Here is an 11445-nt window from a genome sequence, read left to right on the forward strand (position 1 = left end):
AGGGAGGGTGGGAGGGAGGGAGACGCAAGAGGAAAGAGATATGGGAACATATGTATATGTATAACTGATTCACTTTGTTATAAAGCAGAAACTAACACACCACTGTAAAGCAATTATACCCCAATAAAGATGTTAAAAAAAAAAAAAGCAAACTCATTGCAAAAGAGATCAGATTTGGGGTTACCAGAGGTGGGGGTGGGAGAAATTGGAGGAAGGGAGTCAAAAGGTACAGACTTCCAGTTATAAGTTAAATAAGTACTAGGGATGTAAGTTACAATGTGATGCATATAATTAACTGCTGTATGTTATGTATGAAAGTTGTTAAGAGAGCAAATCCTAGGGGTTCTCAGAAGGAAAAAAATTTTTTCTATTTATTTAATGTTGTATCTATGTGAGATGATGGTGTTCACTAAACTTATTGTGATAATCATTTCATGATGCATGTAAGTCAACTCATGCTGTACATCTTAAATTTATACAGTGTTGTATGTCAATTATATCTCAGTAAAACTGGAAGAAAAAAAACATTGTTTAAGAGAGCCTGTTGAGGGGGTGACATGGCAAGAGCAGCCTCTATTTGTTGAGAGTGATCCTCAGTCGACAGCCAACAAAAAATTAGGACTTCAAGTCCTACATCTGCAAGGGACTGAATTATTGAAACAACCTAAATGATCACTTCCTCCTTGAGCCTCGAGATGAGGAGGCAGCCAGCTGACACTTTGATTTCAGCCTTATGAGACCCTGAGCAGAGAACCTAGACAAAATGTGCCAGACTCCTAGCCCACAGAAGCTGTGAGATAATACATCTGTGCTGTTTAAATTACTGAGTTTGTGGTAATACGTTATGCAGCTATAGCAAAGTAATACAGGCCTTGTAAATATTTCTCCCTCCGAGTGTTTCTCCTTTGTCAGTTGGCATGATATTAAGCTTTGTCAGTAGGAGGTGCTGGAGAGACACTGCAGGAGGAGGGTTTTTTCCTCTCTCTTCTTGATTCCCATGTGCTTGTCTCACTGGTGCTCCTGAAGTATATGCTGCTTCTACAGCTCCCGGCTCCTGCAGTGCACGCAGTTTCTGCACTGTCTGCTACTGTGTGCCAGTAGCACACAGTACCTCCTTGTGGGTAGTTTCTTCTAGCATCCCCTAGAATGGCTTTGCAGTTACGAGGTGGGGCATCTCCCTGTAGCTGTCTTCCCTCAGTATCTCAGCAAGTTCTGCTGGTGTGGTGCCATAGCAAGCTTCTCCACCATCCAGTGAGCCATAGCTATTCTGTCTCCAGCAAGATCTGGATCTTAGTCTTGGTGAGCCGGGGGTGGATCATACTTGCTCTCTCTGAGCCCCAGAGTTGTAACTGCTCCTTATATTTGCTATTATTGTGTTCTTTAGATTTCTCTTCATTTCCTACTGGCCAGTCCTGCATTACTCCAGTGTCTATTATAGTGAATAATTCTTTATATTAAACCTTCTCCATTCACATTACTTGGTGTTTTCTCTCCTGATTGGACCCTGACTGGCATACCCGACAAAGCTGGAATCCTGGTAGGACTCCCCAGTGGGGAGCTAGGACCAGACAGGAGAGCCAGTTGCTGCTTCAGTTGCCTCCTGAGGCAGAGAGGAAGGAGGGACAAAGACCCTGATTTCTTCTTTCCTCTCTCCTTCCAATCTCTCAGTAACCCAGCCTCCAGTCTCCATCAGTACCCCCCATTCGCCAAACCCATCTGGAAGCCAGCTGACACAGGGGCCAGAGAACATGGGCACCTGCGATACAGAGCAGAACAGGGAAAGGTGAGGAGTGGGTCTGAGGGCCACCAGGGCTGGAAAAATCCTGCATAGTCACTGACATTAAGGAATTAGTTGTACTAGGTTAATGATGAAATATAGAGGGATTATATTTATCTCTAAGTAAATTAAATGAGTGTATTTTTCTCCTGGAAACACATAATAAAGACTTTTATGAAATCTTAAAAGGAAAAATGACATTTTGAAATCTTTAGCTGTTAATAAAAATTAATGCTTTTAAAAAAAAAAGTTATTCATGTAAGAAAATCCTCCCTCCAATTACTCTTTTATTTTCGTTTTCCTTTTTCGCTATTCTCACCTATTTACGCTTCCAGACGAACCTTTAGATAATTTTGTCAAGTTCCAAAAGCCATTCTTTGGGAATTTTGGTTGGAATGGGGTTAAACCAATAAATTTAACTGGGAAACAATTTATTTATTTGTAATCCTCTTTCTTCCCTTTCCATTCACTCAACTCTTTTGTATCTCTTAATTATGTTTTATGGTTTTCTTCATAATAAATCCATAAATTTCTTGTTCTGTGCTATTTTATGTCCCTTTTGCTATTATGAATAAAATATTTTTCACCTGTTTGTATTACTTTTTTAATTGGTTGTTGGTGATATAAAGAAAAGCCTTTGGGGGCTTCCCTGGTGGCGCAGTGGTTGAGAGTCAGCCTGCCGATGCAGGGCACATGGGTTCGTGCCCCGGTCTGGGAAGATCCCACGTGCCGCGGAGTGGCTGGGCTCGTGAGCAATGGCTGCTGAGCCTGCGCGTCCGGAGCCTGTGCTCTGCAACGGGAGAGGCCACAACAGTGAGAGGCCCGCGTACGGCAAAAAAAAAAAAACAAAGAAAAGCCATTGACATTTGTTTATATTATACAGAATCTTCTTATTGATTTTAAAAGTTTTCAATTAACCCACTAATGTGTTATATGTAAAATCCCATAGGATAATAATCATAATTTCATCACCTTTTAAAAATTGATACTTGCTATTTGTTTCACATATTATGCATTGACCTGAATGTCTAAAACAACACTGAATAGCTACAATAACCAGCATCCTTTCTTGAATATCATCTTTAGTCATGATGCTGACTATTTAAGATAAATATGTAAAAACCATATCTCCCTTTTCCTAATTTTTATACTTTTATACAAGGAATGGGTGTATAATTTTATCGCATTCCTTTTGAATATTCTCATTCTCTATTAGGAAACAGTTCTTGAATTTTTCAGCTACTGTTATTATTTTCTAATTATTGCATGCCTTTTTCCATTTTAAAGGTTTGTGTAATTGCTTTATTTCTAAATTCTTGAAAAATATTTAGTTAATGTATTTTCTTTTTTTTTTAAAGAAAGTATTTAAGGCTATGGATTTGACTGGGTACAGTTTTAGCTACCAAAATTAATCAACAATCACTACCAGCAGGTGATCAGTGATATCAGGAACAATTTTTAACCTAACACAAAAGAAAGTGTCTAAAGTACTGGCCCCCTTTGTATGGAGTTTATACTCTTAGAGTAGAGATCACAGCATGTGAAGTTATTAAAAGTCATCAACATCTTATCCAAGGTTAGTTCTTAGTGACCTATTGTAGCTGTATATGACTGTTTAAATTTTTATGAAAAAGGAAGCACATTAAAGGTTTGAAATTGCTATGGTCCTGAAGGCTTTTAACAAATAGTTGAATTTACATGTAACCTAACTATGGGGTCTTTATAAAAGAGTAATTGATATAATATCAAAAGAGGGGTAAAATATGAGATTATAAAATATAAATGTGTAGAGGTGGGAGTAAAGGCAAAGCTAGGCTCATAATTTTAGATTTATTGCAGGTACACCAAAGCTAAATAAGTAACGTAAATTGTTCATATGAAGTATCCCTCAAATGAGAACCAGTGGTTAAATATGGTAAAATTTATTATATGGTTGTAGAATTCATACAACCTAAATTCCTTATAGCATTCAGCACTTACACAGTTTTGTGGAATTCACAATATGGTTATCAGTGAGAAAGAATCACTGCATTAGTGAAAATGACTTCTTTATGAAAGTTTTTTACATATAAATCAGACCTATTACAGAGCACCTGACAGAAATGCAAAGATGTAATTTCTAAATTCAGGAAAGTTGCACAAAATGGAAAACACTTAACAATATTAAGTAATTTGACATGCTTTACACAAAACGTCAAAAACAATTTTAAATATTTTAAATTTGGAACATGTTCTACCATATGATTAAAGAGCTTACTTAAACACACACACACACACACACACACACACAGGATGGAATTCATTGTCAAGGTGTCAGCTGACACATTCATGCTGCTTTCAGAAATCTAAACCCTATAAATTCAAAAAAAAGACATAAGAATTATTTCATTTCAGTTTCAAACAACAAGCAGTGCCAATTAAATTAAAAATTGACAAGAGCTTGCAGTGGTTAGTAGTTGTTTTTTCTTTTTAATATAAGCCATAGAGTAAATGCATGAGTAAATATCTTGAGTATCCCACACACTTTAATGTTGAAGTCATATTATAAATCTCCGACTTCCTGTTACTAAGTGTACTCATTTTCTGTTGCCTCTTACTCTTGACAGATCTTGGTCTCAACAATAAATTCGTTGGGGAAGTGTCTAATCTTCCAGCAATTATCAATGGCACGTTTGTTGAAACCTGTGAGGAAATGCACAATAAAAGTGGCTTTTTCATTTTTGTGTAAATAAAAATATATCTAGATTTGCTCTCTACTTTTCCCGTACTCCACCCCTACTCTCCTTCACTGTCTCAACAACACAGGGTGAAGGAAGAAATAAATTGCCTACCCAGCAAGAGGTCTCTTCTGCGAAGGCGGAAGGACTTGCGGTTGTTGCAAAGTTGATAAATAAATATACCAAGGTTACTAACATCACGAATCTCCTCCACAGCAACCAGGTCTTCACGAACCACGTAAGTGTGAGGCAGGTATTTGCCACTCTAAAAATTTTTTTTAAAAGATTGAAAGAGAAATTCTTAAAAATGCTATTTAATTTCTCACCTATAGCAGATATACTTTTTAAAGAGTTTATTTTTAGAGCAGTTTAGGTTCACAGAATATTTTTTATTTGAAAATTATTTTAGTGAAATGGAATGTTTTGGCTCAAATAATTAATTTTAAAATGAGGAAGCAATTATTTGTAATTGCTTATATAAAAAGTTGACATCCAAAATACATACTGCCAGTTTTCCAAAGAGCTCCACTAGATTCTTTGGAGGCATAACAATGGAGGTATTGAGGGGCATCAGATAGCAGTTCCCCAGCAGCAAATCCAGGTAAGCAGTCATGCCCTGTTGGGGAGGGGGAAAATGTTAGGCATGATTCAGAGAGTATCAATGCTGCAGATTTTCCAATGACCATTAGAACAAGCAGTTACAACCTTTCAAAATCAACTAATGTATACTCAGTAGCAAAAGAATGAAAAAGGCTTTGCTGCAAAAAGTTGTATATTTATGAACAGATTTAATACCAATAAACTTACAAAAAAAAAGAAAATTCAGAAATACCTATAAGAATGAGAAACCCACCTTTTCAAAGTCATGAATAATTGCTGCAGGGTCACTATGAGAGAAACTGGGGACAGGCACATCAATAATTGCGATGTTGTCATCCTCACGAATGTCAGCCTCTTCCGTCACAGGCAGGAAGTAGGGCTCTCCTCCTTGGAGGGAATTTGAAGGGTCCTCAGAATCAAAGAAGCACATCTCTCCACGGTAGATGGTACTCTAAAAGACAAAAAGGGAAAATCAAAACTTTCTAACACTCACTCCCGTGACATTTGAATAATTTCTCAAACTCATATCAGTTTGTTGTCCTGTTTATCAAGCTGAGGATTATTGATTACAATTATCACCATGAAGACAAATCAATTTTATACCAAAAGGTAATTTGAAAACTTTCCCTAAATCTTCATTTATCTGGGGACCACGACAGAATTATTTGTTTTCGCTAAATGTATAGCAATTAGTAATCCAAAATATAATAACTTTCATTAATATTACCTTGGGCATGAAGTACTTGTAAATGCAAGCTCCACCAACAATAAGTCCTGCCAAGATGAATGAAAGGCCTAAGAGAGTAAGCATACATCTCCCAGAGGAGCCCTCTTTTTCCTTGGCGGCAACTCGGAGTTCCTATTTATTAAAAAGCAAGATCAAAAACAAAAAAAAAAACAGATTGTGCTTTTAGACACATAGTTGCTTTTGTGTACAATTTATCACCCTTGAAACCCAAGATGTTTTAAAAAGATGTTAATTCACCCTAGCCTAAAATCATTTCAAAACACTTTCTGATGTTTAATAGATGTGAAAATCTCCAATTTATAATAACCTTTTTCTGGCATTTCCAAACCCAAATATAGATATAAAGTTATTTCAAAGTATACAGTTCTAAAATCAGCTGAAAATAACCATTCATTTATGCAATAAGTTATCCTCTTTAAATAAATGGAAGCCATTACTTTTTGGACTTGTACAGTGATATAATCACTAACTTTCTGGAATACAACTGTTTCTTTAGTATTTTTTGTACATCAACTTGTTTGCCAAATTAGAGGTGAATTAATACCCTTTGGTTTATTAACTGATTTTCAAAAAGCTGTTTTTTGAAAATTAACTTTTATAGGAAGGAATTCTATAAAGTAGGTATATACCGTTTCCCCCTATTTTAGAAATTAAAATATTGAAGATGAGATCTATTTCAGAATATTCCTAAGTTTAATGAGAAATTAGGCTTCCTAATATCCCCCAATATTCTGTGGCTGTGTATTGCTTGAATGAAATAACGTTTTCTAAGTTCTGGGCAAAACAGTAGATTTCAAGTACAGTCATAGCTAGGCACAAAGCTTTGAGTGTAACAGTGACTGTAAAATTCTGTTAAATCCATAATTTCTTTAGTAATTGGAACAAGGGACTCCAAAACAAACAAGTAACCAATTAACTCTGTACGCTTCTCAGGGCAGTGGACCAAGGGGCCCTCCAATCTCATTCTTTTATGTCACAATATGCCCTAAGCAGCAGTATTACTGAAGGGTATAATGAATGAAGTCAGCAAATCTATTCTCTTATAATCAGAGGGTAAATCATTCAGAATGGTATGTAAATAGAATTGCTTTAAGTCTTTCTGGCCATTAGCTCTTTTCCATAACTACTTAATGAGAATTAAACTTTAATTAATTTGGTGAAAGCAAATATATAGATTCTAAGGAAAGGCAATCATTTCATAAATGGCTTCAAAAATGATTTCTCTTTAAAATTCAAAGAAATTTGGTATTCAAATTTTCTTAGCTACGTTTACTTAAGTTCAAACCCTCCACTAATACTCTATAAGCCTTGAAGGTTTTCCTTGTCCCAATAATTTTCAGAAATTTAAAATAATTTTTATTTAAAAAATAACCTAAGATTAACACTACAAAGGCTATAAATTATGGTTGTGAATCCCTGTAATCTGGAGCTAAGGGCTTAGAAATTATACTTTGGATGATTAAATTGAGGTCCAGAAAAATGAAGTGACTTTCCTAAAAGTCACAAAAATGACTTAGTTCGAAATTCTCAAAGGAATTAATTAATTTATTTTTTCTTGTCATTGAGATACGAGAAGAGCAATCTGCACTGCAATTTCATTTCTCCTTCCAATATTTCAGGGGGGTTATTATTAAGCAAGATCTAAGTATTAGAGTGTCAATTTCAAAATTTCCCACCATAGTAGGCAAGATATGGAAACAATCTAAGTGCCCATTGATGGATGATGGACTAGGAATAAGGATTTTTTTTCATTTAAATTTGCCAAACTTCAGTGTGGTAGGGGCTGTCACTTACCACAGCTCATTTCCCTCTGAACTGTATTTTAAAGTCATTGTACACAACCTCCGACATACTATTTTGTTGTGTTCAATTTCTGATGAGCTGATCAATACATCACAATACAATGTGCCAAGTATTATTAAATCTGTGTCTTATGGTGGCCAGGTCAGGATCCTGTCGTATGCTTATTTTTGTTTATTCCTCATAACACCTCAGGCCTGGTAGAAGTATTGCTTGCATATTAACTGAATTCAACAAGTCATGGAGTTTGTGGTGATGTGGGAAAATAAAGGATTATTGTGTGGCTATATTTAACTACTGGCATCTAATTAGAACTCCCCTAAAAAATCTGGCCATATTTCCCTTACAAAGTAAGTAGGACAATTACATATTTGACCTTCTACCATTTAATCAAAACCTCAACAATGCAAGGGGGTGTTTTTGAGTTCTGAAATGTGTAATACACAACAGCTAGTTTGATTGCTGGGTTAACTATTGAAAGTTTCCGTGATAAAAATTCTGCAAAAGCTCATTAGCTTTTCAAATTGTGTGCATAATCAGTTTTACTACATGGATTCTCATTTCACTCAGAGATCTTTTCAAATCTCCACTCTGAACACAAAAGTTTAAACTTTATAGAGAGAACAAGACAAGTTAGGGCAGATTTGCAAGCTCCAACAATGCACAGATTTTGTATAACAAGAAAAAAATACGATTGTGCCTTTTAACATTGAAATTTTACTGAGGAAAATGAGGAGTAGTTTACAAACACTGAAAACGTGTTAGATGTTTAAAGGAGATAGAAATTGGACTAAATGAACAATGGTTAACATTTTTTGGGGGAAAATTCCCCCAGTTCCTGGCAGTGCTAGAAGATTAAATTACAAGGTCAGACTTGCTTCAGATCTTTCTGTGGGGGCGGGTGGGCAGAGGGGATATCACTCAAAAAGGAAGTACTGTACTAAAAAGAAAAACAAAAGAGAAAAACAAAACCCCTCAAAATTTCTTTTACGGAAGAATGTTTTCTTTAGGAAATGTCACTCTGAAAACATACAAGGCTCTTGGAGTAAGAGGGCACAGTGAACATCTCAAAATCTAATTAAGACCAACTTCAGTTTTGACAGCTCCTTTACAGAATGCTTAACACCTCCTGTGACCAGGGAGAAACTGAAAATATACACGGGCGGGCACAGACACACACTTGCCCCAACCCATATCGCATCGAGTCAAAGCTGCCTTTTGCCCCCCGCCCCATCTCCACAAACACTCAGGGATCCTAGAAAGCCTTAAGATTCATAGAACTTCATACACGTCGAAAGGAAAGAAAGAAGAGTTAAATCTCGTGTCCTTGCTCACCCTGCTTGTCCTCTCCACCCCTGTGGAAGATGTGTGTGCCCCTGGAGCTGACCCGGTGACGTGCCTCTCTTTGATCTCTAGCTACCCACATGTTCCCCAGGAGAAGGTGACATCTGGTCCCAAGAGTTCTCCTCAAACTCCCTCCAACATCCCTCCGCGATGTACAACGTGAGCTGGGACCCACGGAACGTGGCGCGACGCACGGAGATGCTAAGGGACTTGGGGAACCGCAAGCGGAAGGTGGTGCGAATGGTCAGAGTTGGGGTGACCGGGCAAACCCAACAGACAGCACAGAGAGCACCGCCGGAAACACAGGAACTCCGCAGCAGCTTTCATTTTGTCCTTTCCCACCTTTCCCCTTCCTTCCCCTCAAACCATCCCCACCCCCACCTTCCCGACCCTGGCAGGCAGTCAGGGGTGGAATGGGAATTGCTACCTTGCCCGTCAGGATCTGAGCTCGGACCGTACGGCTTACTAGGGCCTCCACGTCTTGCTGCGCCTCCTCTTTTTGCACCGCTGTGGGTGTGTTGAAGGCGATTTTCACCATGGTGAATCTTCGGGCTGCGCGGTAAGGCGCTGCTCGAATCAGTGTCCTGGGCTGCAGGTTGGAAGAGGAGAAGATCGCGCTAGCTCTAGCCGCACCTTCTTTCTCCTCGTCTGCTTTTACACTACTGCAAGCCCAGGTCTGGTTATACTTATGACGCAGTCACAAGCTGGGTGGGAGACCGTGGGCGGGCCCAAGCAGGGGCCGAGGGAGGAGCGGGAGGGTGTCTAAGTACTGGAATGGGGGTGGGAGTTGACAGTGGGAGGAGAGAAACTGGGTGGAGCCAGTGGACTTGGACTGAAAACTCCTCACCTGCACTCCAGGCGTGCTCCCACCTCGCTCTCTGCTCCCTCAGATAAGAGCAAGACAGGAAGGAAGCCTGCTGTGTCGTGTCTTTCTGCCTCTGTACAGGCCACAATAGCCCCTGTCCCTGATTCTATTTTCCCAAACTTGGACCTGGCCTCCCGCGGGGCAGGGAACTGTAACTTGGCACCAGTTCAAGCTTCCTCCTCTCTGCACCCAAAAGCACAGTTCCAGGACTTTTCTGTACATTTACAATAATACCTTCCTTTTAAAAAACACTCAGAAGCACGTTTAGAATTACTTGGTTCATTCTCTCAACATATTTTTTCATTCCTTGACATCTCTTTGTTTCGTAATTTTAATTTCCTATCACAGAGCAATGCTAAATCAGAAATACAGGACACCTGCCTCCTCAAAGCCCATTTTGCAGGTAGCACATGAGACAGAGGAGTATGGAAAGCTCATAGAAAATCCCTGAAATATTTCAGATCTTTCACTCTCCGAGGCCAGGGAATCCAGACCAAGGTCTCAGCCCAGAACTTGTTTCTTTTCAGCCACCAGCTGTGAAATCCACAGCGAGAAAAGGAGGGATGTGTGTGTACCTATGTGTTTAGGGATGTGGAAGTGTGGTTGGAGATAGAAGATAGAAAATTTAGCCAGATGTTAACCCAGCTCTAGTGAAAAAACAAAAAACAATAATCTCAAAGGGGCTGAGTTAGAAACCATTTTTGGAACATTTACATGAGCAGCCAGTGTAATCATACCATTTCTTAAAAGTCAGTTCTCCCTGGTTGGTGACAATGATAGAGTACCTTTCCATGTGAAATTCATGCTGTGGAGGTTGGTGACTAGGGGTAGTAGTGGTAAAGGGTTTATAAATAGTCCTGCTGCCAAAGACAGTAGAGGGGTCTGTTTTGTGAAGATAATAACACTTACCCCAAAAATCCAGCTTGTGCTAGAGAATCCCTTGTCTACTCATATACGTATTAAAATGACTTGAATATGTTGAGAGTCACCACCCCTCTGTCCTAGAAATTCCAGGTTGTAGTTTTTCCCACCGAGGTTTCCTTGGCTCTGAAGTGCATAGCTGTGGCAACTTTGTGAAAACAGCCTTCATTTTCTTGGATAAGCTGCAGATGGGAAGGAAGATGGAAGGGAACAGTGGGGAGCCTGTGCCTTATACAGGGCCAGATGTATGAGTTTGCTTAGAAACATTGGTGTTTTATGTTCTTTTACTTATTTTTTGCTCAAGTGTGGCCATTATAATTTAACATTTATGAGGTAACCTTTAGTGTAGACTGAGGAAATCTCAGCTTCCTAAGCTGTTTCTCTTTACAGTTACTTTATGTTTGCCATCACCTTTGTGATAATTCAGCCTAGAGTCTGTGCTAGTCTGGCCCTGTGATCCATAACACACAGATAGTTGAACCAATGGTTGCTCTGACACATCTACCTACCAAGTGCAACGTGCTGGATGGAATAGTAATGTATTATTTTAGTGTATCTTTCCTGAAATGTGGTCACACAGAAGGGGCAAAAATTATTTCTATTTTTCAAATGAATAGACCCAAACTCTCATAACAACCAATGGAGTATATGATTAATTGCTAGGTTTGTGACA

The 11445-nt window shown here is 38.6% G+C and overlaps 1 protein-coding gene across 1 annotated transcript; it reads right to left on the bottom strand.

Moving 5' to 3' along the window:
• Positions 1-3680: 3680 nt before the first annotated feature.
• ITM2A (integral membrane protein 2A) lies at positions 3681-9745 on the bottom strand. The gene is made up of 6 exons (XM_029240577.1): positions 9414-9745; positions 5822-5953; positions 5348-5545; positions 5000-5110; positions 4609-4759; positions 3681-4459 (listed from the first exon to the last, which is right to left on the bottom strand). Exons 1-6 carry the CDS (start codon positions 9522-9524, stop codon positions 4371-4373), a joined length of 792 nt encoding a protein of 263 aa, XP_029096410.1. The 5' UTR covers positions 9525-9745; the 3' UTR covers positions 3681-4370.
• Between the last annotated feature and the right edge of the window lie 1700 nt (positions 9746-11445).

This window comes from Monodon monoceros, unplaced genomic scaffold, assembly GCF_005190385.1.
Source record: "Monodon monoceros isolate NGI ecotype Baffin Bay Population unplaced genomic scaffold, NGI_Narwhal_1 Super_Scaffold_22, whole genome shotgun sequence".
NCBI lineage: Eukaryota > Metazoa > Chordata > Mammalia > Artiodactyla > Monodontidae > Monodon > Monodon monoceros.